The following is a 21,178-nucleotide window of genomic DNA, read 5'->3' as shown; positions in this document are numbered from 1 at the left end:
TTTAGCCACGACTGTAGTTTATTAATTTCAAAAGTTATAATTTTCTCTAATCAGTGAATGTGCTCTCTGTTCTCCCTTCTCCTCAGATTGGACAATGGGTCTCCAGTGTGAGCACTGTCGACCAGGGAGTTTTGGTTCTGCTCTGGCCGGGGGCGGGGGCTGTGTGCCCTGCCAGTGTAACGGCCATGGAGGCCCCCTCCTTGGCTTCTGCCACAATCAGACAGGCCAATGCTACTGCACACACCACACCCAGGGACCACACTGTGAATCCTGCTTGCCTGGATACTACGGAGACCCCAGGTGAGGGGGACAGACAATGGACTCTAGATGGATGGATTTATTACCCCCAGTGAGGAAATTAGTTTTGCAGCATTACAAATAATAGGCATTCTGTAAATGATCTGTTTTATAGAACAGTATGTGTACTGTGCATCAGCAACTAGTTGCTATGTGCTCTGTAATTAAGAACCTGCTTCACTATACGTTTGAATTTCTCTCACTTAATGCATATCACTTATACAACTCTCTCTTCCTCAGGAATAATGGCACCTGTTTCCGCCAGTGTCAGGGGCGCTCTGTGATCCTGTCCCACCAGTCACCCCTCTCTGAGCTCCCCATCTCGTCCTCCCTGGGGTGGCGAGGGGGCGTCGGGGGGAAGGGGGGACTCTCCCACTGTCTGTGGGTCCTGTCTGTCTCTGAGAACCTGGCCCCCTGTGTGCCGGGCGAGCTGTGCCCTCCTGTGGCTCTCACCCTGCACCCAGACTCCTACACACAGTGCACTGTGAGTACTAACTACACACTAACTCCTACAACACAGACTGGTGTTTATTGTGCTGTAGTGAACAGACCCACCAGCATTCCCATGGCCTGAGATGTATTTGCTGTCTCTCACACACAGAGCTCCTACGTTTACGTGTTTGACGGCCTGCCTCGTTTCTTGAGCAACGGGGTGGTGCACTCGGACCACAACCTGATTGGCGCGTTCTGTGGGACGACCCGGACTCAGCCAATCACAGTGGAGGCCACTTCAGGTTAAAACTTCTAGTCATTTTTTAAAAAGTTTTAAAATAAAGTTTTTCTCCTACTTATTTTCTGACTGTAAATATCATGAGTAGTATTGAAAGATTCCCTCTCTGATCCCTCTGTTTTTCTCTCTCTCCCAGGTGTAATCTCTGTGTACTTTGAGGCCAACGTCTCGTCCGACCGCCCTCAGGGTTTCAACGCCTCCTTCTGGGTGCGGCGCTGTCGCCAGGGTTCTGAGGCGGGGGAGGATGGGTCACCCGTATGCCAGGGAGGGGCGCAGTGCAGCGGGGGGCTGTGCCAGTGTACTCAGGGGTATGGGGGACCGTACTGCGACAGGCCCCTCTGTCCCGAGGGCTGTGGGCTAGCAGAGGGCCGAGGCTCCTGCAACTTGGTGAGAGGGAACAGTAGCACTGTTACTGCAAGACAGTGTGACTGCTCATTGTTGTTTTGTTGGTGTTTTGATGTTTTCCTCTTTGTTTTTCCTGTTCCTATATATTGCAGTCTCTTGTGTGTCTCTAATGTTAACCCTCTCTCTCTCTATGTGTACGTTTTAGTCTCTGGGAGTGTGTGTGTGTGCAGACGGTTGGGGCGGCTCTGACTGCTCCACCCCTCTGGACTCCAGCAGCCTAGTTTGGGAAACCCTACTGGACACACAGCTCACAGCGGTAAGAACCAGGACACACATATATAAAAACACTCCCACCACAGAGTGTCACAGTGTTAAACTTCCCCCTCCCTCCACAGAACCAGGCCCACAGGTTCCTCCACCGGATGGGCCATTCTCTAGTGTCTGGGCCCCAGGGGAACCTCTGGATGTATGGAGGCCTCTCTCTCTCAGAGGGCATCCTGGGAAACGTCTACAGGTGGGGGGGATGACTTTTTAATGGCTGTGTTTTTATTAGCGTTCATTTAAAGATGCCTTTTATGAGACAGCAATTTTTTGTTGTAATTGTTTGAAATTACCAGTAAATCATATCAGTTAGTTTCTCTGTATGTCTCTCTTCCCTCTCTGTGTTGATTGGTGGGTTCAGGTACTCTGTGTTGGAGCGGCGCTGGACTCAGATGCTGACCAGCTCAGTGGAGGAAGGCTCCACCCCCAGCCCCCGCTACCACCACGCCTCTGCCCTTCTGGCCAGTCACGAGCCTCTCTCTGACGCCCAGGGAGCCACTCACAACCTCATGCTGGTGGTGGGCGGTGTCACGCAGAAGGGCGTCGCCATGGACACGTGGAGCCTCAACCTCAGCAGTCTGGTGTGGAGACAGCACAAGGTCAGAGTTGGTTTGTTTAGTTTTAGTAATCCACCATCTTGCCTTACTTGGGAAAATATATGAACAAAAAAACACTAAACATAAAATATTGGTAGTTAACTGTCAGCCTACACCCCACGATTCAATTTACTATAGACTTGTTCTATGTACCGTAACCAATTAGTCTGTGTCCTCTTCCCCCACAGAGCTCAGTGCTGCCACCGGTGGCAGGTCATACTCTAACGGTGCGTCGGGACTCCTCTATGCTGCTCATCGGAGGTTACTCTCCAGAGAGCGGCTTCAACCATCACCTGCTGGAGTTCAACATCCACTCTGGCAACTGGACCGTCGCCCCCCACACCGGCACACCTCCTACAGGTCAGAAGGACCTATCTCCACCTGCACTCATTAACTCACTTAGTACCTGGCAATCTGGAAAGTCCCTACTCAGCTTTTGTGGAACCTCTCCCACTAAGTAGGCATAGAATATAAAGATTGAGGTGCATCCATTATGGTTGGAGCGAAGAGTCATTTCTGACACCATGAACTGTAAACTGCTGTCCCTTATGATGTTGCATAATTTACCAGTCTGTTGATTAACCCTTAACCCTCCCGTGTTGCCTCTTGACTGACTCCTGTGTGTCCTGTCCTCTCTTCAGGTCTGTATGGCCACTCGGCTGTGTACCATGAGCAGACGGACGCCGTGTACGTGTTCGGAGGCTACCGCTTCCACGTGGAGACAGTGGAGCCCTCAGGAGAGCTCTACAGTCTCTACTATGCCAACCTCGCCTGGTCCCTACTGGTCCCCTCACAGGGGAATAAGGTAGGTACTACCACGGCAGCTTTACCACGAGAACATGCTTCTTTCACAACTAGCTAACCGGTATTTAAACAGCTTTTACATGTTCCCAGGCTGGCCTTAATTGATGACATCATCATTATATCGTAACAATTTTTCTCATATTAATGCAACCGCTGTGTCAGATTTCGAAAAAGCAAACCATGCAATAATTTGAGTACGGCGCTCAGAGCCCAAACAAGACAAAAAGATATCCGCCATATTGTGCAGTCAACAGAAGTCAGAAATAACTTTATAAACATTCACTTACCTTTGATGATCTTCATCAGAATGCACTCCCAGGAATCCCAGTTCCACAATAAATGTTTATTTTGTTCGATAATGTCCATCATTTATGTCCAAATAACTCAGTTTTGTTTGCGCGTTCAGTACACAATCTAAACTCATGATGCGCGGGCAGGTCCAGGCAAAAGTTCAGACGAAAAGTCATATTACAGTACGTAGAAACATGTCAAACGAAGTATACAATCAATCTTTAGGATGTTTTTAATATAAATCTTCAATAATGTTCCAACCGGAGAATTCCTTTGTCTTCAGAAATGTGATGGAACAGAGCTCACTCTCACGTGAACGCGCATGGTCAGCGCATGTTCAGCTCATGGCAGACCTTACTCAATCCCCTCTCATTCGGCCCCACTTCACAGTAGAAGCATCAAACCAGGTTCTAAAGACTGTTGACATCTAGTGTGAGCCGTAGGAAGTGCAAAATGACCCCATAGACACTGTGTATTCGATAGGCAATGAGTTGAAAAACTACAAACCTCAGATTTCCCACTTCCTGGTTGGATTTTTTTTCTCAGGTTTTTGCCTGCCATATGAGTTCTGTTATACTCACAGACATCATTCAGACAGTTTTAGAAACTTCAGAGTGTTTTCTATCCAAATATACTAATAATATGCATTTATTAGCAACTGGGACTGAGTAGCAGGCAGTGTACTCTGGGCACCTTTTTATCCAAGCTACTCAATACTGCCCCCCTGTCCCAAAGAAGTTAACATGTTCTTTTTTCTTTCTCCCTCTCACTTTCTCCCTCTCTCTCCCCAGCCCCTGTCCCGTTTCTTCCACGCTGCAGCCCTGATAAAAGACACCATGGTGATTGTGGGAGGGAGGACAGGAGTGGAGGACTACAGCAATACAGTGTCTCTGTACCAGATCAACTGTAACACCTGGATACAGCCAGGTAACTGTGTGACTGACACTACATGTGGCTAGCCAAAACACTGCATATATGCTCAGTTTGATGATGATGTGGAGATTATCCTTCCTCTCGCTCAGACTCGGCGGTGGGCGAGCCGGTTAACCGTTCAGTGTCTCTGGCCATGGTGGGCTGGGGTGGGCGGCTGTTCCTCTCTGGGGGGTTCAACGGGGTCACCCTGGGGCGTCTTCTCACCCTGACCCTTCCCTCTGACCCCTGTGCCTTGCTGTCCACGCCCGAGGCCTGCAACACCACAACAGGCAGCTGTGTCTGGTGCAGGGGCACCTGCGCCGCCTCTGATACTGCTGAGAGGTACAGCTATGGTTATCATGGGAATGATGTTTCCAAGTTGTTGACTGTGTCTTTTATTTTGGAGGTGTTTCTTGGGGTTGTCACTTTGTGTAATCATGTTTATTCTTTCCCTATCTCAGATTTAGTGACAAAATATCCCTTCTCTCCCTCTTTATGGTGTGTTGTCCCTCTCTCTCAGACTGGGCTGTTCTATTGGTCAGTCTCCCTGCTCCCCCACCCCTCGTCTACCAGACCAGTGTCGCAGACTGAAGACCTGCAGCGAGTGTCTGGCACGCCACCCCAGGACCTTCTCTAGCCCCTCACAGGTAATACACACACGCAAATGCACACAAACATCAGCTCAGACAGTACACACACATACACACAAACACTAATCTCCCCTCTCTGTCAGTCCCAGTCTGCTCTGCAGTGTAAGTGGTGCACCAACTGTCCAGAGGGAGCATGCATCAGCAGTACAGTCAGCTGCACCTCAGAACACGACTGCAGGATCAACCAGAGAGAGATCTTCCTGTCCAGCAACTGTACTGAGACCAGCTGTGAGGCCTCCGACTGCCCCAAGTGCACCGCCTCAGGGAAGTGCATGTGGACACGCCAGTTCAAACGCACCGGTGAGAGACACCTCCATTCACCTTCTATTACTAGGGACAGGAGTCTTGGGTTGACCACTAGACTAAGTTGTGGCTGGAATAACTGAGAACCACTCTCTTACATCTTGTGTTGCGGTTCCCCCAGGCGAGACCAGGCGCATCCTGAGTGTGAACCCCACCTACGACTGGACGTGCTTCAGCTACGCCCTGCTCAACGTGTCCCCCATGCAGGTGGAGTCCTCCCCCCCTCTGCCCTGCCCACCCCCCTGCCACCACCTCAGCACCTGCAGCCTCTGCCTGGGCTCCCGGGGCTCAGACGGGGGCTGGCAGCACTGTGTGTGGAGCATGGCACTGCAGCAGGTAAGACGGAGACAGACTGTGTGTGGGTGGTGGGGTAGGGGCATATCTGTGTCTATTTTTTGCAAAAAATATATTTCTGCATTGTAGCTTAAAAAATATATATTTAATATTTCTGCCCTCCCTTGCCCCTCTCCTCTCCTCCAGTGTGTGAGTCCGTCCTTCGTGCCTCTGCGCTGTGAGGCGGGTCAGTGTGGTCGTCTGCTGTCTGGTGGGGACTCCTGCTCCCCCCAGTGCGCTCAGCTCACCCAGTGCTCTCAATGCATCGCTTGGCCCCAGTGTGGCTGGTGTGCTGCCCGGGGCGGCAACGGGGCTGGACGCTGCCAGCAGGGAGGCCTCGACGGTGAGGGGAACAGAATTGAGTAGATCTTGAGAATATCCTTTTATAGGATAGAATAATAGATCCTCATCCTGTGTGTGTGTGTGTGTGTGTGTGTGTGTGTGTGTGTGTGTGTGTGTGTGTGTGTGTGTGTGTGTGTGTGTGTGTGTGTGTGTGTGTGTGTGTGTGTGTGTGTGTGTGTGTGTGTGTGTGTGTGTGTGTGTGTGTATATATATATATGAGAGAGAATAAAATATGAGCTTTATAGAATACAACTTTATTGTCTGACATTTAGTGTTATATTCTCTACTCCAGATAACTTTTTCAAGTTACCTCTTCTTCTCACTTTCCCCCATGTGTGTGTCAGGTGTGAGTGAGGGAGTGTGTCCCCAGAGGAACAGCAGCTGGTCCTTCCTCCACTGCCCAGAGGAGGATGAGTGTGCCAACGGCCACCACCACTGTAACATCACCCAGGACTGCCATGACCTGACCCAGGGATACCACTGCACCTGCAAGCAGGGCTACGTTCTCAGCCGGTAGGAAGCCACACGTCACAATCATCATTAACGGCAGAAGTAGCAGAACTTGGATACCTCCGCAGCTATACACACACAACCTCATCATTACATCATCACAATCATCAGTACTACCACTCCACCTGTCCTGCAAACATGGCTACATATTCAGTTGGTATACATACATAGTATCCTGAAAAGGTTCTACAGCTGTATCATTGAGAGCATCTTGACTGGCTGCATCACTGCTTGGTATGGCAACAGCACCGACCTCGATCGCATGAAGGGTTGTGCGGGCAACCCAGTACATCACTGGGGCCGAGTTCCCTGCCATCCAGGACATCTTTATCAGGAGGTGTGGAAGGAAGGCCCAAAAAATTGTTAAAGTCTCCAACCATAGACTATTCTCTCTGCTTCCGCACAGCAAGCGGTACCTATGCATCAAGTCTGACACCAACAGGCTCTTAAACAGCTTCTATCCCCAAACAATAAGCCTGATAATTAGCTAACAGAATAACTACACAGACTGAGTTTGTCTTGTATCTTTATTGACCTTTTATTTCAATATTTGCACTCTCACAGGGCCCTACACACTCACACACTGTCACTCACTCCATCATCTGCTCACTCACACATTATCTGCACATACATTTAAACTGACTCTACACACCCTCCCACTCACTCACATACAAGCTGCTGCTAATCTGTTTATGTTATATCCTGTTGCCTAGTCAGTCACTTTACCCCTATACATATCTACCTCCATCACTCCAGTATCCCTGCACATGTAAATATGGTATTGGAACAGACTTTTAAAAATATTTCTTGTATATAGTATCCTTATTGCTTACTCTGTATTTCATATTTCTCGTGTTTTTTTCCAGTAATACATTGATTATTCCATTGTTGGGTTTTGAGTTTGCAAGAAAGGCATTTCACTGTACTTGTGCATGTGACATTAAAACTTGGAAATAAACAGAGCTACAAATTCAGTAGGTATACATACATACATTACATATATGCATACATACATAGTATCCGTTTAAGTTTCTCCTCTTTCTCTCTACTCCCTCCCTGCAGTGTGTCAGGCCAGTGTGAGCCAGTCTGTGCTCAGGGCTGTGTCAACGGGACCTGTGTGTCCCCGGGAGTGTGTCAGTGTCACTTTGGCTTTGTGGGGGACAACTGCTCGTCTCAGTGTCGCTGTAACAAACACAGCAACTGTAAAGGAGTGTCTGAGCCTGACAAGTGTCTGGAGTGTAAAAACAACACTATGGTGAGTGGGGCAGACACACACACATATATACACACACACACAGTATTTCAGTACATCAACTGTAAGATTATGCATGTCACAGCCCAATGTGTATCTTGAGTGCCAAAACACTAGTGACACACTGGTGCTGATCCCAGGTCCCAGGTCAGATGCTCAGTTCATTCAGTGTATCATATACTGATGTTTGTGGCTCTCTCTCTCTCCTGTTCCAGGGTGATCACTGTGAGAAGTGTAAGCCCCTTTATGTGGGGTTGGCGGTGGGCGGGGGGACGTGCCGCCCCTGTCGGGAGTTCTGCAGGGGGAACAGCGCAGTGTGTCTGTCCCGGGACGAACTCAAGAGGGCGCTAGACCACCCCCAAGACCACCCTCTGGACCCAGACAGCGTAAGGGACTCACTGTCTGTTTTACTTCATTTATATGTTCTTTCCAACTTGCTTTGAGTTTATTAATGGATTACTTTGGATCTGATCAACAATATCTTTTGTGGTCATATCAAATTTTATTAGTCACATGCGCCGAATACAACAGGTGTGGACCTTACAGTGAAATGCTTACTTACAAGCCCCTAACCAACAATGCAGTTTAAAAAAAATACGGATAAGAATAAGAAATAAAAGTAACAAGTAATTAAAGAGATTTATGTGCAAGCTAGAAACTCAGTGTAGGAATGGGTATACCACCTTGGATGTCATTTAACTGCAATTCTCTTGTTGAACTCCCTCTCCTTTATCAGATTGTTCAGTGGGTGTCGGAGGGTCCTACAGAGGACTCAGCGGTTTGTGTGAGCTGCCAGAACAACAGTGTGGGGGACAAGTGTGAGAGCTGCCTCAGCGGCTACTTCCTATTGCAGGGGAACTGTGACAAGTGAGTAGTGATTCTTTTCAAATTAACCTCTAGCCACATCTAATTCACTTGTAATCAGTGGTGGAAAAAGTACTAAAATCTCATACTTGAGTAAAAGTAAAGATATCTTAATAGAAAATGACTCAAGTGAAAGTCGCCCAGTAAAATACTACTTGAGTAAAAGTCTAAAAGTATTTGGTTTTAAATATACTTAAGTATCAACAGTAAATGTAGTTGCTAAAATATACTTAATTATCTAAAGTAAAAGTATGAATAAGTTAACATTTCTTAGATTAAGCAAACCAGATGGCACAATTTTATTTTTTTATTTTATTTACGGATAGCCAGGGTCACACTCCAACACTCAGACATCATTTAAAAAAGCATTTGTGTTTAGTGAGTCTGTCCGATCAGAGGCAGTAGGATGACCAGAGATGTTCTCTGTTTAGTGTGCGAAATTTGATACTTTTTGTGTCCTGCTAAGCATTCAAAATGTAACGAGTACTTTTGAGTGTCGGGGAAAATGTAAGGTGTAAAAGTCAATTTTCTTTAGGAATGTAAAAGTTGTCAAAATATAAGTAGTAAAATACAGATACCACAAAAAAAATACTTAAATAGTACTTTAACTTCAGTACTTTACACCACTGCTTAATGGATGAAAGAGACATGGAGCCATATTTTGGTGTTCACACCCATCCGAATCAAATCAGTTTATTTGTCACGTGCACCGAATAGAACAAGTGTAGACCTTACAGTGAAATGCTTACTTACAGGCTCTAACCAACAGTGCAATTTCTAAGTAAAAAAAGGTATTAGGTGAACAATAGATAAGTGAAGAAATAAAAACAACAGTAAAAAAAAACAGTGAAAAATAACAGTTGCGAGGCTACATACAGGCACAGGTTAGTCGGGCTGATTGAGGTAGTATGTACATGTAGGTATGGTTAAAGTGCACTATGCATAGATGATAAACAGAGAGTAGCAGTAGCGTAAAAGAGTGGGTGGTGGGTGGTGGGACACAAATCAGATAGTCCGGGTAGCCAATGTGCGGGGGCACCGGTTAGTTGGGCTGATTGAGGTAGTATGTACATTAATGTATAGTTAAAGTGACTATGCATATATGATAAACAGAGAGTAGCAGCAGCGTAAAAGAGGGGTTGGGGAGTGGCACAATATGCAAATAGTCCGGGTAGCCATTTGATTACCTGTTCAGGAGTCTTATGGCTTGGGGGTAAAAACTGTTGAAGTCTTTTGGTCCGAGACTTGGCACTCCGGTACCGCTTGCCATGCGGTAGTAGAGAGAACAGTCTGTCTATGACTGGGGGGTGGCTGGGGTCTTTGACAATTCCTAGGGCCTTCCTCTGACACCGCCTGGTGTAGAGGTCCTGGATGGCAGGCAGCTTAGCTCCAGTGATGTACTGGGCCGTACGCACTACCCTGTAGTACCTTGTGGTCGGAGGCCGAGCAGTTGCAGTACCAGGCAGTGATGCAACCAATCAGGATGCTCTCGATGTTGAAGCTGTAGAACCTTTTGAGGATCTGAGGACCCATGACAAATCTTTTTAGTTTCCTAGGGGGGAATATGCTTTGTCGTGCCCTCTTCACGATTGTCTTGGTGTGTTTGGGCTAGAGGTCGACCGATTATGATTTTTCAACGCCGATACCGATTATTGGAGGACCAAAAAATATGATTAATCGGCAGATTTTTATTTTTTTATTTTATATATATATGTAATAATGACAATTACAACAATACTGAATGAACACTTTTATTTTAATTTAATATAATACATCAATAAAATCAATTTAGTCTCAAATAAATAATGAAACATGTTCAATTTGGTTTAAAACAGGCAAAAACAAAGTGTTGGAGAAGAAAGTAAAAGTGCAATATTTGCCATGTAAAAAAGCTAACGTTTAAGTTCCTTGCTCAGAACATGAGAACATATGAAAGCTGGTGGTTCCTTTTAACATGAGTCTTCAATATTCCCAGGTAAGAAGTTTGAGGTTGTAGTTATTATAGGAATTATAGGACTATTTCTCTCTATACCATTTGTATTTCATATACCTTTGACTATTGGATGTTCTTATAGGCACTATAGTATTGCCAGCCTAATCTCGGGAGTTGATAGGCTTGAAGTCATAAACAGCGCAATGCTTGAAGAACAGCGAAGAGCTGGTTGCAAATGCAGGAATGTGCTGTTTGAATGAATGCTTACGAGCCTGCTCCTGCCTACCACCGCTCAGTCAGACTGCTCTATCAAATATCAAATCATAGACTTAATTATAATACACTGCTCAAAAAAATAAAGGGAACACTAAAATAACACATCCTAGATCTGAATGAATGAAATATTCTTATTAAATGCTTTTTTCTTTACATAGTTGAATGTGCTGACAACAAAATCACACAAAAATTATCAATGGAAATCAAATTTATCAACCCATGGAGGTCTGGATTTGGAGTCACACTCAAAATTAAAGTGGAAAACCACACTCCAGGCTGATCCAACTTTGATGTAATGTCCTTAAAACAAGTCAAAATGAGGCTCAGTAGTGTGTGTGGCCTCCACGTGCCTGTATGACCTCCCTACAACGCCTGGGCATGCTCCTGATGAGGTGGCGGATGGTCTCCTGAGGGATCTGCTCCCAGACCTGGACTAAAGCATCCGCCAACTCCTGGACAGTCTGTGGTGCAACGTTGCGTTGGTGGATAGAGCGAGACATGATGTCCCAGATGTGCTCAATTGGATTCAGGTCTGGGGAACGGGCGGGCCAGTCCATAGCATCAATGCCTTTCTCTTGCAGGAACTGCTGACACACTCCAGCCACATGAGGTCTAGCATTGTCTTGCATTAGGAGGAACCCAGGGCCAACCGCACCAGCATATGGTCTCACAAGGGGTCTGAGGATCTCATCTCGGTACCTAATGGCAGTCAGGCTACCTCTGGCGAGCACATAGAGGGCTGTGCGGCCCCCCAAAGAAATGCCACCCCACACCATGACTGACTCACCGCCAAACCGGTCATGCTGGAGGATGTTGCAGGCAGCAGAACGTTCTCCACGGCGTCTCCAGACTCTGTCACGTCTGTCACATGTGCTCATGTGCTCAGTGTGAACCTGCTTTCATCTGTGAAGAGCACAGGGCGCCAGTGGCGAATTTGCCAATATTGGTGTTCTCTGGCAAATGCCAAACGTCCTGCACGGTGTTGGGCTGTAAGCACAACCCCCACCTGTGGACGTCGGGCCCTCATACCACCCTCATGGAGTCTGTTTCTGACCGTTTGAGCAGACACATGCACATTTGTGGCCTGCTGGAGGCCATTTTGCAGGGCTCTGGCAGTGCTCCTGCTGCTCTTCCTTGCACAAAGGCAGAGGTAGTGGTCCTGCTGCTGGGTTGTTGCCCTCCTACGGCCTCCTCCACGTCTCCTGATGTACTGGCCTGTCTCCTGGTAGCGCCTCCATGCTCTGGACACTACGCTGACAGACACAGCAAACCTTCTTGCCACAGCTCGCATTGATGTGCCATCCTGGATGAGCTGCACTATCTGAGCCACTTGTGTGGGTTGTAGACTCCGTCTCATGCTACCACTAGAGTGAAAGCACCGCCAGCATTCAAAAGTGACCAAAACATCAGCCAGGAAGCATAGGAACTGAGAAGTGGTCTGTGGTCACCACCTGCAGAACCACTCCTTTATTGGGGGTGTCTTGCTAATTGCCTATAATTTCCACCTGTTGTCTATTCCATTTGCACAACAGCATGTGAAATGTATTGTCAATCAGTGTTGCTTCCTAAGTGGACAGTTTGATTTCACAGAAGTGTGATTGACTTGGAGTTACATTGTGTTGTTTAAGTGTTCCCTTTATTTTTTTGAGCAGTGTATATATTTTTTTTACACCTTTATTTAACTAGGCAAGTCAGTTAAGAACACATTCTTATTTTCAATGACGGCCTAGGAACGGTGGGTTAACTGCCTTGTTCAGGGGCAGAACAACAGATTTTTACCTTGTCAGCTCGGGGATTCGTTTTTGCAACCTTCCGGTTACTAGTCCAACGCTCTAACCACCTGCCTTACATTGCACTCCACGAGGGGCCTGTGTGGCAGGCTGACTACCTGTTACGCGAGGGCAGCAAGAAGCCAAGGTAAGTTGCTAGCTAGCATTAAACTTATCTTATAAAAAACAATAAATCTTAACATAATCACTAGTTAACTACACATGGTTGATGATATTACTAGTTTATCTAGCGTGTCCTGCGTTGCGTATAATCGATGCGGTGCCTGTTAATTTCTCATTGAATCACAGCCTACTTCGACAAACGGGTGATGATTTAACAAGCGCATTTGCGGAAAAAAGCACTGTCGTTGCACCAATGTACCTAACCATAAACATCAATGCCTTTCTTTAAAATCAATACACAAGTATATCTTTTTAAACCTGCATATTTAGTTAATATTGCCTGCTAACATGAATTTCTTTTAACTAGGGAAATTGTGTCATTTCTCTTGCGTTCCGTGCAAGCAGTCAGAGTATATGCAGCAGTTTGGGCCGCCTGGCTCATTGCGAACTGTGTGAAGTCCATTTATTCCTAACAAAGGCCGTAATTAATTTGCCAGAATTGTACATAATTATGACATAACATTGAAGGTTGTACAATGTAACAGCAATATTTAGACTTAGGGATGCCATCCGTTAGATAAAATACGGAACGGTTCCGTATTTCACTGAAAGAATAAACGTTTTGTTTTCGAAATGATAGTTTCCGGATTTGACCATTTTAATGACCAAAGGCTCGTATTTCTGTGTGTTATTATGTTATAATTAAGTCTATGATTTGATAGAGCAGTCTGACTGAGCGATGGTAGGCACCAGCAGGCTCGTAAGCATTCATTCAAACAGCACTTTCGTGCGTTTTGCCAGCAGCTTTTCGCAATGCTTCAAGCATTGAGCTGTTTATGACTTCAAGCCTATCAACTCTCGAGATTAGGCTGGTGTAAACGATGTGAAATGGCTAGCTAGTTAGCGGGGTGCGCGGTAATAGCGTTTCAAACATCACTCGCTCTGAGACTTGGAGTAGTTGTTCCCCTTGCTCTGCATGGGTAACGCTGCTTCGAGGGTGGCTGTTGTCGATGTGCTCCTGGTTCGAGCCCAGGTAGGGGCGAGGAGAAGGACGGAAGCTATACTGTTACACTGGCAATACTAAAGTGCCTATAAGAACATCCAATAGTCAAAGGTATATGAAATACAAATCGTATAGAGAGAAATAGTCCTATAATTCCTATAATAACTACAACCTAAAACTTTTTACCTGGGAATATTGAAGACTCATGTTAAAAGGAACCACCAGCTTTCATATGTTCTCATGTTCTGAGCAAGGAACTTAAACGTTAGCTTTATTACATGGCAAATATTGCACTTTTACTTTCTTCTCCAACACTTTGTTTTTGCATTATTTAAACCAAATTGAACATGTTTCATTATTTATTTGAGGCTAAATTGATTTTTTTGATGTATTATATTAAGTTAAAATAAGTGTTCATTCAGTATTGTTGTAATTGTCATTATTACAAATAAAATATAAAACAAATCGTCCGATTAATCGGTATCGGCTTTTTTTGGTCCTCCAATAATCGGTATCAGCGTTGAAAAATCATAATCGGTCGACCTCTAGTATGTACGTACAGTCACTGTGGGGACGACGTCCTCGATGCACTTATTGATAAAACCAGTGACTGATGTGGTGTACTCCTCAATGCCATCGGAAGAATTCCGGAACATGTTCCAGTCTGTGATAGCAAAACAGTCCTGTAGTTTAGCATCTGCTTCATCTGACCACTTTTTTATAGACCGAGTCACTGGTGCTTCCTGCTTTAATTTCTGCTTGCAAGCAGGAATCAGGAGGATAGAATTGTGGTCAGATTTACCAATTGGAGGGCGAGGGAGAGCTTTGTACGCTTCTCTGTGTGTGGAGTACAGGTGATCTAGATTTTTTTCCCTCTGGTTGCACATTTAACATGTTGATAGAAATTAGGTGGAACTAATTTAAGTTTCCCTGCATTAAAGTTGCCGGCCACTAGGAGCGCCGCTTCTGGGTGAGCGGTTTCCTGTTTGCTTATTTCCTTATACAGCTCATTGAGTGCGGTCTTAGTGCCAGCATCCGTCTGTGGTGGTAAATAAACAGCCACGAAAAGTAGAGCTGAAAACTCTCTTGGCAAATGGTGTGGTCTGCAATTTATCATAAGATACTCTACTTCAGGGGAGCAAAATCTAGAGACTTCCTTAGATTTCGTGCACCAGCTGTTGTTTACAAATATGCACAGACCGCCCCTATCTTGCCGGTGCAGCATATATCCCGCTAGCTGAATGTCCATGTTATCATTCAGCCACGATTCCGTGAAACATAAGATATTACAGTTTTTGATGTCCCGTTGGTAGGATATTCGTGATCGTACCTCGTCTAATTTTTGTCCAATGATTGCACGTTGGTGAGTAATATTGATGATAACGGCAGCTTTCCCACTCACTTCCTGCGGATCCTTACGAGGCACCCCGCTCTGTGCCCTCTGTACCTGCGTCTCTTCCTCTTGCCAATAACTGGGATGTTGGCCTTGTCAGGTGTTCGGAGTATGTCCTGTCTTTGTCTAATCCAAGGTGAGTGATCGCTGTCCTGATATCCAGAAGCTATTTTTTACCGTAAGATACGGTGGCAGAAACATTATGTACAAATTAAGTTATAAATAACACACACAAAAACACTTAATTGCACAATTGGTTGGGCGCCCGTAAAACTGCTGCCATTTCTTCCGCCCCCATTTTTCTTCCGGCGCCATCTTCACTTTTCCAGACTGTGCACTTCAGAAGAGTGTTCTTGATGAAGGTGTGATTCTGTAAAAATCACTTTGGAGGGCTGAATCCCACAGAAAGCTGAAATGCTCTTTGTTCCTCCCACCTGCAGGTGTCAGTGTAACGGCCATGCAGACACGTGTAATGAACATGACGGCACAGGCTGCCCATGTCAGAACAACACAGAGACCTCTTCCTGCCTCAGCAGCCCGCAGAGCGACAGGAAGGACTGCTACAGAACACAGGTATGGATAGGATGGTGCAGGCACTAGACACAGTTTACAAGCAGGTATACTGATACAGCAGGGGGAGTAATGAATAAGGATACCTTGATATTCTTGGTTGTAAAGATCACATCCATATACAGACAATAAGCACAGTACTTACATGCACTTGTATTTCTTGTTTCTTCTCCCTATCTGGAATCCTCCATGCAGTGCGCTAAGTGCAAAGACTCCTTCAACGGCACACCGGTAAACGGGCGCCAGTGCTACCGGCAGTTCAACGTGGACAATGAGTGCTGCTTCGACCCCACCTCTCAGACAAATTGCTTCCACGACCCGACCATCCGCAATCTGCCCAAGGGACGCACCGTCTTCTTCGCTGCCCAGCCAAAGTTCACCAACGTGGACATCCGGGTCACCATCGACGTGACCTTCGGGGAGGTGGAGGTGTACGTGTCCAACTCCCACGACACCTTCATCGTAGAAGTGGACCGCCACACAGGCATCCACGCCATCAAGATCGAGGACGAGTCGGCGGCCCGAGGTGGGGCGGGCGGGGGGGATAAGGAGACGCCTCCATCACCTATGAAGGTGTATGCCAACTCCTCATCCAGCCTGGCTGGGCCTATGTCCCCCAACACCCCCCTGCAGCTCCACGCCAAGCCCCAGGGGGCGGACAGGGAGGTACGGGAGGCCAAGACGGAGGGGCTCATCTCCTACATCACGGTGTGGAAGCCCCAGACGGTACTGATTGTTCGAGGTGTCCGTGACCGCGTGGTCATCACCTTCCCCCATGAGGTCCACTCCCTGAAGTCCAGCCGCTTCTATATCGCCCTGCGCGGTGTAGGCACCGAGGAGAGACAGGGCGAGTCCCAGGGCCTGCTCTTCCTCCGCCAGGACCAGGCCCACATCGACCTGTTCGTCTTCTTCTCTGTTTTCTTCTCCTGCTTCTTCCTCTTCCTCTCCGTCTGCGTCCTCCTCTGGAAGATCAAGCAGTTCATGGACTTCCGCCGAGAGCAGAGGCGTCATATCCAGGAAATGACCAAGATGGCGTCCAGGCCCTTCGCCAAGCTCACTGTCTATTTGGAGCCAGAGGAGACCCAGCTCATCTACCTGCCCTCCACAGGGGGCGGAGGGGTGGGGGGCAGTGCCGTGTCCCTGGCCCATGCACGCACAGGCAAGCTGGGGGGCATTGTAGTTGGCCAAAGGGGGCGAGCTGGAGCCATCTCCTACAAACACGAGCCAGGCTCCGGCCCCACCGTCCACCACCACCTTACCCTGGGCGGAGGCGGCAACAGTGGGCAGCACCTGCCCCTGCATTACCTCAACACCCACCACTATGTCCCCACCACCGCCAACACCACGGCCTCGCACCACCACCACCCGTCCTCCCACAGCGGCTACCAGCACTTCTGCCGCTCCGACCCCTTCTTGTCCCAGCTCATGGGCTTCTCCTACTCCACCTTCAAGGTGGGGCCCATCACTCTGGAGCCCACGGACGACGGCATGGCCGGGGTGGCCACCGTCCTCATCCAGCTGCCGGGGGGCATCCTGGCCCCTAACCGCGCCTGCCTAGGGTCCGCCCTGGTCACACTACGGCAGAATCTCCAGGAGTACTGTGGTCACGGCAATGGAGGGGGACATCCCGGGGTGGGAGGGGGGCGCAAAGGCCTGCTAGGGCATCAGCACCTCACCACCATGGCTATGTAGAGAAGAGAAAGTGGATAAGAGAGAGAGGAGTATGTGGTGGGGTGGTAGTAACATGTTAAGAGGTTAGAAGAGAGATGGGGAGTTACGTGAAAAAGGCCATACAGGAGAAAGTTATATAAGAGCCTGTTGAAGTTGATAGGATCATACCTGTATTTACACTGTTTCAATATTGATTGTCTTTTATTCCGTTATGTATCGCTATATTTCAAACGCTTCACATGACCAAGCCAGCTATCTCTAAAATGCACTACAACTACACGTTATATCAGCTCAACCATTCAATTGCATCCTGTCTGCGTCCGCTATCGAGGTATGAGTGCAGTCGACAACCAGAGACTTTTGCTGCACTGTCGTTTTTTGGAATGACCAATAAAAGTAGGGATGATAACTACTGGTGTTGGAACCAACATGTGCTTTATACCCCAAAAGGTGACAATCAAACATTGCCATTAAAAACAAGAGACAGAAGGCGCAGTCCGCCAGGATGTGCAACATTGAATTGACATGATAGGAAAAATTCTAAAGTGATGCTTGTTGTCAGATGTTTTTTATATCATGGTAGTAATGATGAGTAATATTAATTGTAACTTAATATATTAAGCTACGTGTCTGTTTATTAACTCAAAACCCTAAGTATATATTTGTGCATGTCCATTCACAGGACCTGTTACTTGGTTCTTTATCGGTTGCTGTTGTATTTGTTTCTCTGCTCATCTGCCTCCGGTTTTTCTGCCTTTGAACTCCCAGGCCTACAACTAACAATCCTGTTGTGTATTGTTTCCTATTACATTTACATTTAAGTCATTTAGCAGACGCTCTTATCCAGAGCGACTTACAAATTTGTGAGGCTTATGGAGAACATTTTAAGCAAAGCAACACTTTTGACACATTTAATATCTGTTTCAATTGATTTTGTTACAAATGAAGGATTTAACTTGGTTGTTATCAGACTTCTGTCCCTGTAGCCATTTTATGAGTGGATAACGTAACACACTATGTATTGTTTAGTTTCTAAGGATTTTATTTCAGTTCTTTGATATGAACTGTATGTTAAATTATATGGTTTTGTTTTTGGCTCTCGATTGGATGATGGTATCAGCCAATGAGAGCTATGATTAGAACTTAATTAACTTTTTGGATTTGTCTTGTGACAAATGGAACAAGAAAACAATTAGTATGTGGAACAACATTTTTTATGGAAATTATATGTCAGATTATAATGGAGACAAGGAAAGGGACAAAATATGTGCAAAGCTGCATCTTCCTAGTGAAAGATAACATGAATGGAAAAAAGTGTTATTTTCAAGGAGGGTGTGTTCCATTTTTTTGTTACTGTTTTTGCATTATTCTCATATGAATCAATACAAGATGAATCTCCCCAAGTTAATCTAAATGGTGCTAATGGATACACTACAAAAAACAACCATTAGGCTACAAAATGATTAGTCGTTCACATTTACATGTATTTAATCGAATATATAACAAATAACAGCTTTCTTGTTTAGTAGCATTGCAACACTATCTTCAGCTACGCTTGAGTCCGGTCACAAGCATTATTAGACTGGTTACATTGTGCTTGTCTTGTATTAGTTTGTTTACGTGTTTAACATTTTAAAAAATAAAAATAAAATTCATTTGCTCTTGTTTTTTTTAAGGGAAAACTGCCCTGGTGATGAGTAGGTGCCAATATTAAAAGTTCAAGACACACCTCTTGTGCATGTTTTATTTTTTAGTGGAAGGGAGGCGACAGTTGAGATCGACTAGTTATATTCTCTTTTTTTAATTTAACTAGGCAAGTCAGTTAAGAACAAATTCGTATTTGCAATGACGGCCTGGGAACAGTGCCTTGTTCAGATCGGGAATTCGATCTATCAACATTTCGGTTACTGGCCCAACGCTCTAACCACTAGGCTACCTGCCACCCCTATTCATGTCAGTCCAACACAACATTGAAATGGTGGCAAATTCCTTGGTTGAAGAACATTTTATCCTGTTACGTCATCAGTAGGGGAAGACTATAGGCGTTCGTAAATTCGCTCTGGCTAACGGGTGCAATGATTGAATAACATGTATGTATACATGTATTTTGGGACGCGAGCGGTGTGTGTGCCAGAGCGCAGAATAACTGATGCATTTACGAACCCTCAACACCTGTTGAAAATGGCCGGTGTCAGTAAACATCGGCAAAAACATTTAATTAAGTTGTTTCCAGCAGCACAGTTACAGTCGCCAACGCTCTGGATAACATGAAAACCGCATAACCAGCTCTGCTAGGTCAAGTAAAATGGTCAGAGTGCGGTGTTCTCTCATTTATGTCTGGAAGTAACTAGCAAGCTAGCTAACTTTAGCCAGTTAGCTTGGGTGTTTGACTGCGGTTGTGAGGTCAGAAGGCTCGGATCAACTCTACTCCTCGGCCAGAGCGTCCAGGGTGCGCTCTAAACGCTCCGAATTTATTAACGCACAGTGCACACTCATTGGCACTCCAGGGTGAATTTACGAACGCACGCTACAATGGACAGTCCTGGCCCGCAAACCGATAGGCTATTTAATTTCAAAATGGGGTTAGGTTAACTTTTTATGGCTGCAGGGGCAGTATTGAGTAGCTTGGATGAAAGGTGCCCATTTCAAACGGCCTCGTACTCAATTCTTGCTCGTACAATATGCATATTATTATTACTATTGGATAGAAAACACTCAAGTTTCTAAAACCGTTTGAATTATATCTGTGAGTAAAACAGAACTCATCTGGCAGCAAACTTCCTGTCAGAAAGTGAAAAATCTGAAATCGAGGCTCTGTTCCAGGGCCTCCCTAATCATTTGCTTGAAATCTATTAGTATACATGCACTTCATACGCCTTCCACTAGATGTCAATAGGCTGTGAGAGGTGAAATGGAGTGTATAGCTATTTCTATGGTCAAAAGAGAGGTCTTGGAATGACAGGACCCCAATTTCCTTTGTTCAGGAAGGCGCAGGAAGTACATCAGCATTGGCTTCTGAAAAGCTTTTGTTATAGACGGCTAATATCTCCGGCTTTGATTTTATTTGATAAATGTGACAATATCATCGTAAAGTATGTTTTTTCAATATAGTTTAATCAGATTATTGACATTTTTTCGGGAATTTTGGCGTGTTCCGTTCTCTGCGTTTGTTCACGATGGACAGCTTCGCGCCACTTGGCAGGTTTTGCTTGCTAATTCGAGAGGGAAAAAGGACATTCTAAAACCAAACAACGATTGTTCTGGACAAAGGACCCCTTGTGCAAGATTCTGATGGAAGCTCAACAAAAGTAGGACCCATTTATGATGTTATTTCATATTTCTGTCGAAAATGTTTACTATTAGTTTCCGCCCAGATTTTGGGCGCTCTCTCGCTATAACGTAAGCTGCATGTCGTACTAAAGTTATTTTTAGAATTCTAACACGGCGATTGCATTAAGAACTAGTGTATCTATCATTTGCTGTACAACAAGTGTTTTTTAGTAACGTTTATGATTAGTTATTTGGTCAGAATAGGTGTGTCAGAAATATATCCGGAGATTCTGGAAAATAGTTGCTACGTTTTCACAATGTATAACCACGGATTTCAGCTCTAAATATGCACATTTTCGAACAAACCATATATGTATTGTGTAATATGATGTTATAGGACTGTCATCTGATGAAGTTTATGAAGGTTAATGAAATAATATCTTTTGCTGGTTTTGTCGCTATCACTACTGTTGCCTTGAATCAATGCTGTTGTGTAGTTGGCTATTGTAGCAAGCTAATATAATGCTGTATTGTGTTTTCGCTGTAAAACACTTAAAGAATCGGAAATATTGGCTGGATTCACAAGATGTTTGTCTTTCATTTGCTGTACACCATGTATT

General features: G+C 45.7%; 1 protein-coding gene across 2 annotated transcripts in view; it reads left to right on the top strand.

The window, feature by feature from the left end:
- Positions 1-19,016, top strand: part of megf8 (multiple EGF-like-domains 8) — a 45,958-nt gene extending 26,942 nt beyond the window's left edge. For both annotated transcript variants that reach the window (XM_038994992.1, XM_038994991.1), the window contains exons 23-43: positions 87-300; positions 538-781; positions 899-1,031; positions 1,164-1,414; positions 1,578-1,688; positions 1,768-1,886; positions 2,055-2,292; positions 2,478-2,649; positions 2,931-3,094; positions 4,176-4,311; positions 4,407-4,638; positions 4,817-4,943; positions 5,030-5,246; positions 5,371-5,585; positions 5,730-5,925; positions 6,269-6,437; positions 7,497-7,689; positions 7,902-8,072; positions 8,423-8,553; positions 15,488-15,620; positions 15,813-19,016. In XM_038994992.1, the coding sequence (XP_038850920.1) occupies positions 87-300; positions 538-781; positions 899-1,031; positions 1,164-1,414; positions 1,578-1,688; positions 1,768-1,886; positions 2,055-2,292; positions 2,478-2,649; positions 2,931-3,094; positions 4,176-4,311; positions 4,407-4,638; positions 4,817-4,943; positions 5,030-5,246; positions 5,371-5,585; positions 5,730-5,925; positions 6,269-6,437; positions 7,497-7,689; positions 7,902-8,072; positions 8,423-8,553; positions 15,488-15,620; positions 15,813-17,309 (5,063 nt within the window). In that variant the 3' untranslated portion in view covers positions 17,310-19,016. The remainder of the gene's footprint in view (positions 1-86; positions 301-537; positions 782-898; positions 1,032-1,163; positions 1,415-1,577; positions 1,689-1,767; positions 1,887-2,054; positions 2,293-2,477; positions 2,650-2,930; positions 3,095-4,175; positions 4,312-4,406; positions 4,639-4,816; positions 4,944-5,029; positions 5,247-5,370; positions 5,586-5,729; positions 5,926-6,268; positions 6,438-7,496; positions 7,690-7,901; positions 8,073-8,422; positions 8,554-15,487; positions 15,621-15,812) is intronic.
- Positions 19,017-21,178: the final 2,162 nt, after the last annotated feature.

The sequence above is a fragment of the Salvelinus namaycush genome, chromosome 5 (genome assembly GCF_016432855.1).
Source record: "Salvelinus namaycush isolate Seneca chromosome 5, SaNama_1.0, whole genome shotgun sequence".
Lineage (NCBI taxonomy): Eukaryota > Metazoa > Chordata > Actinopteri > Salmoniformes > Salmonidae > Salvelinus > Salvelinus namaycush.
This window is presented reverse-complemented; position numbering and strand designations above follow the sequence as displayed.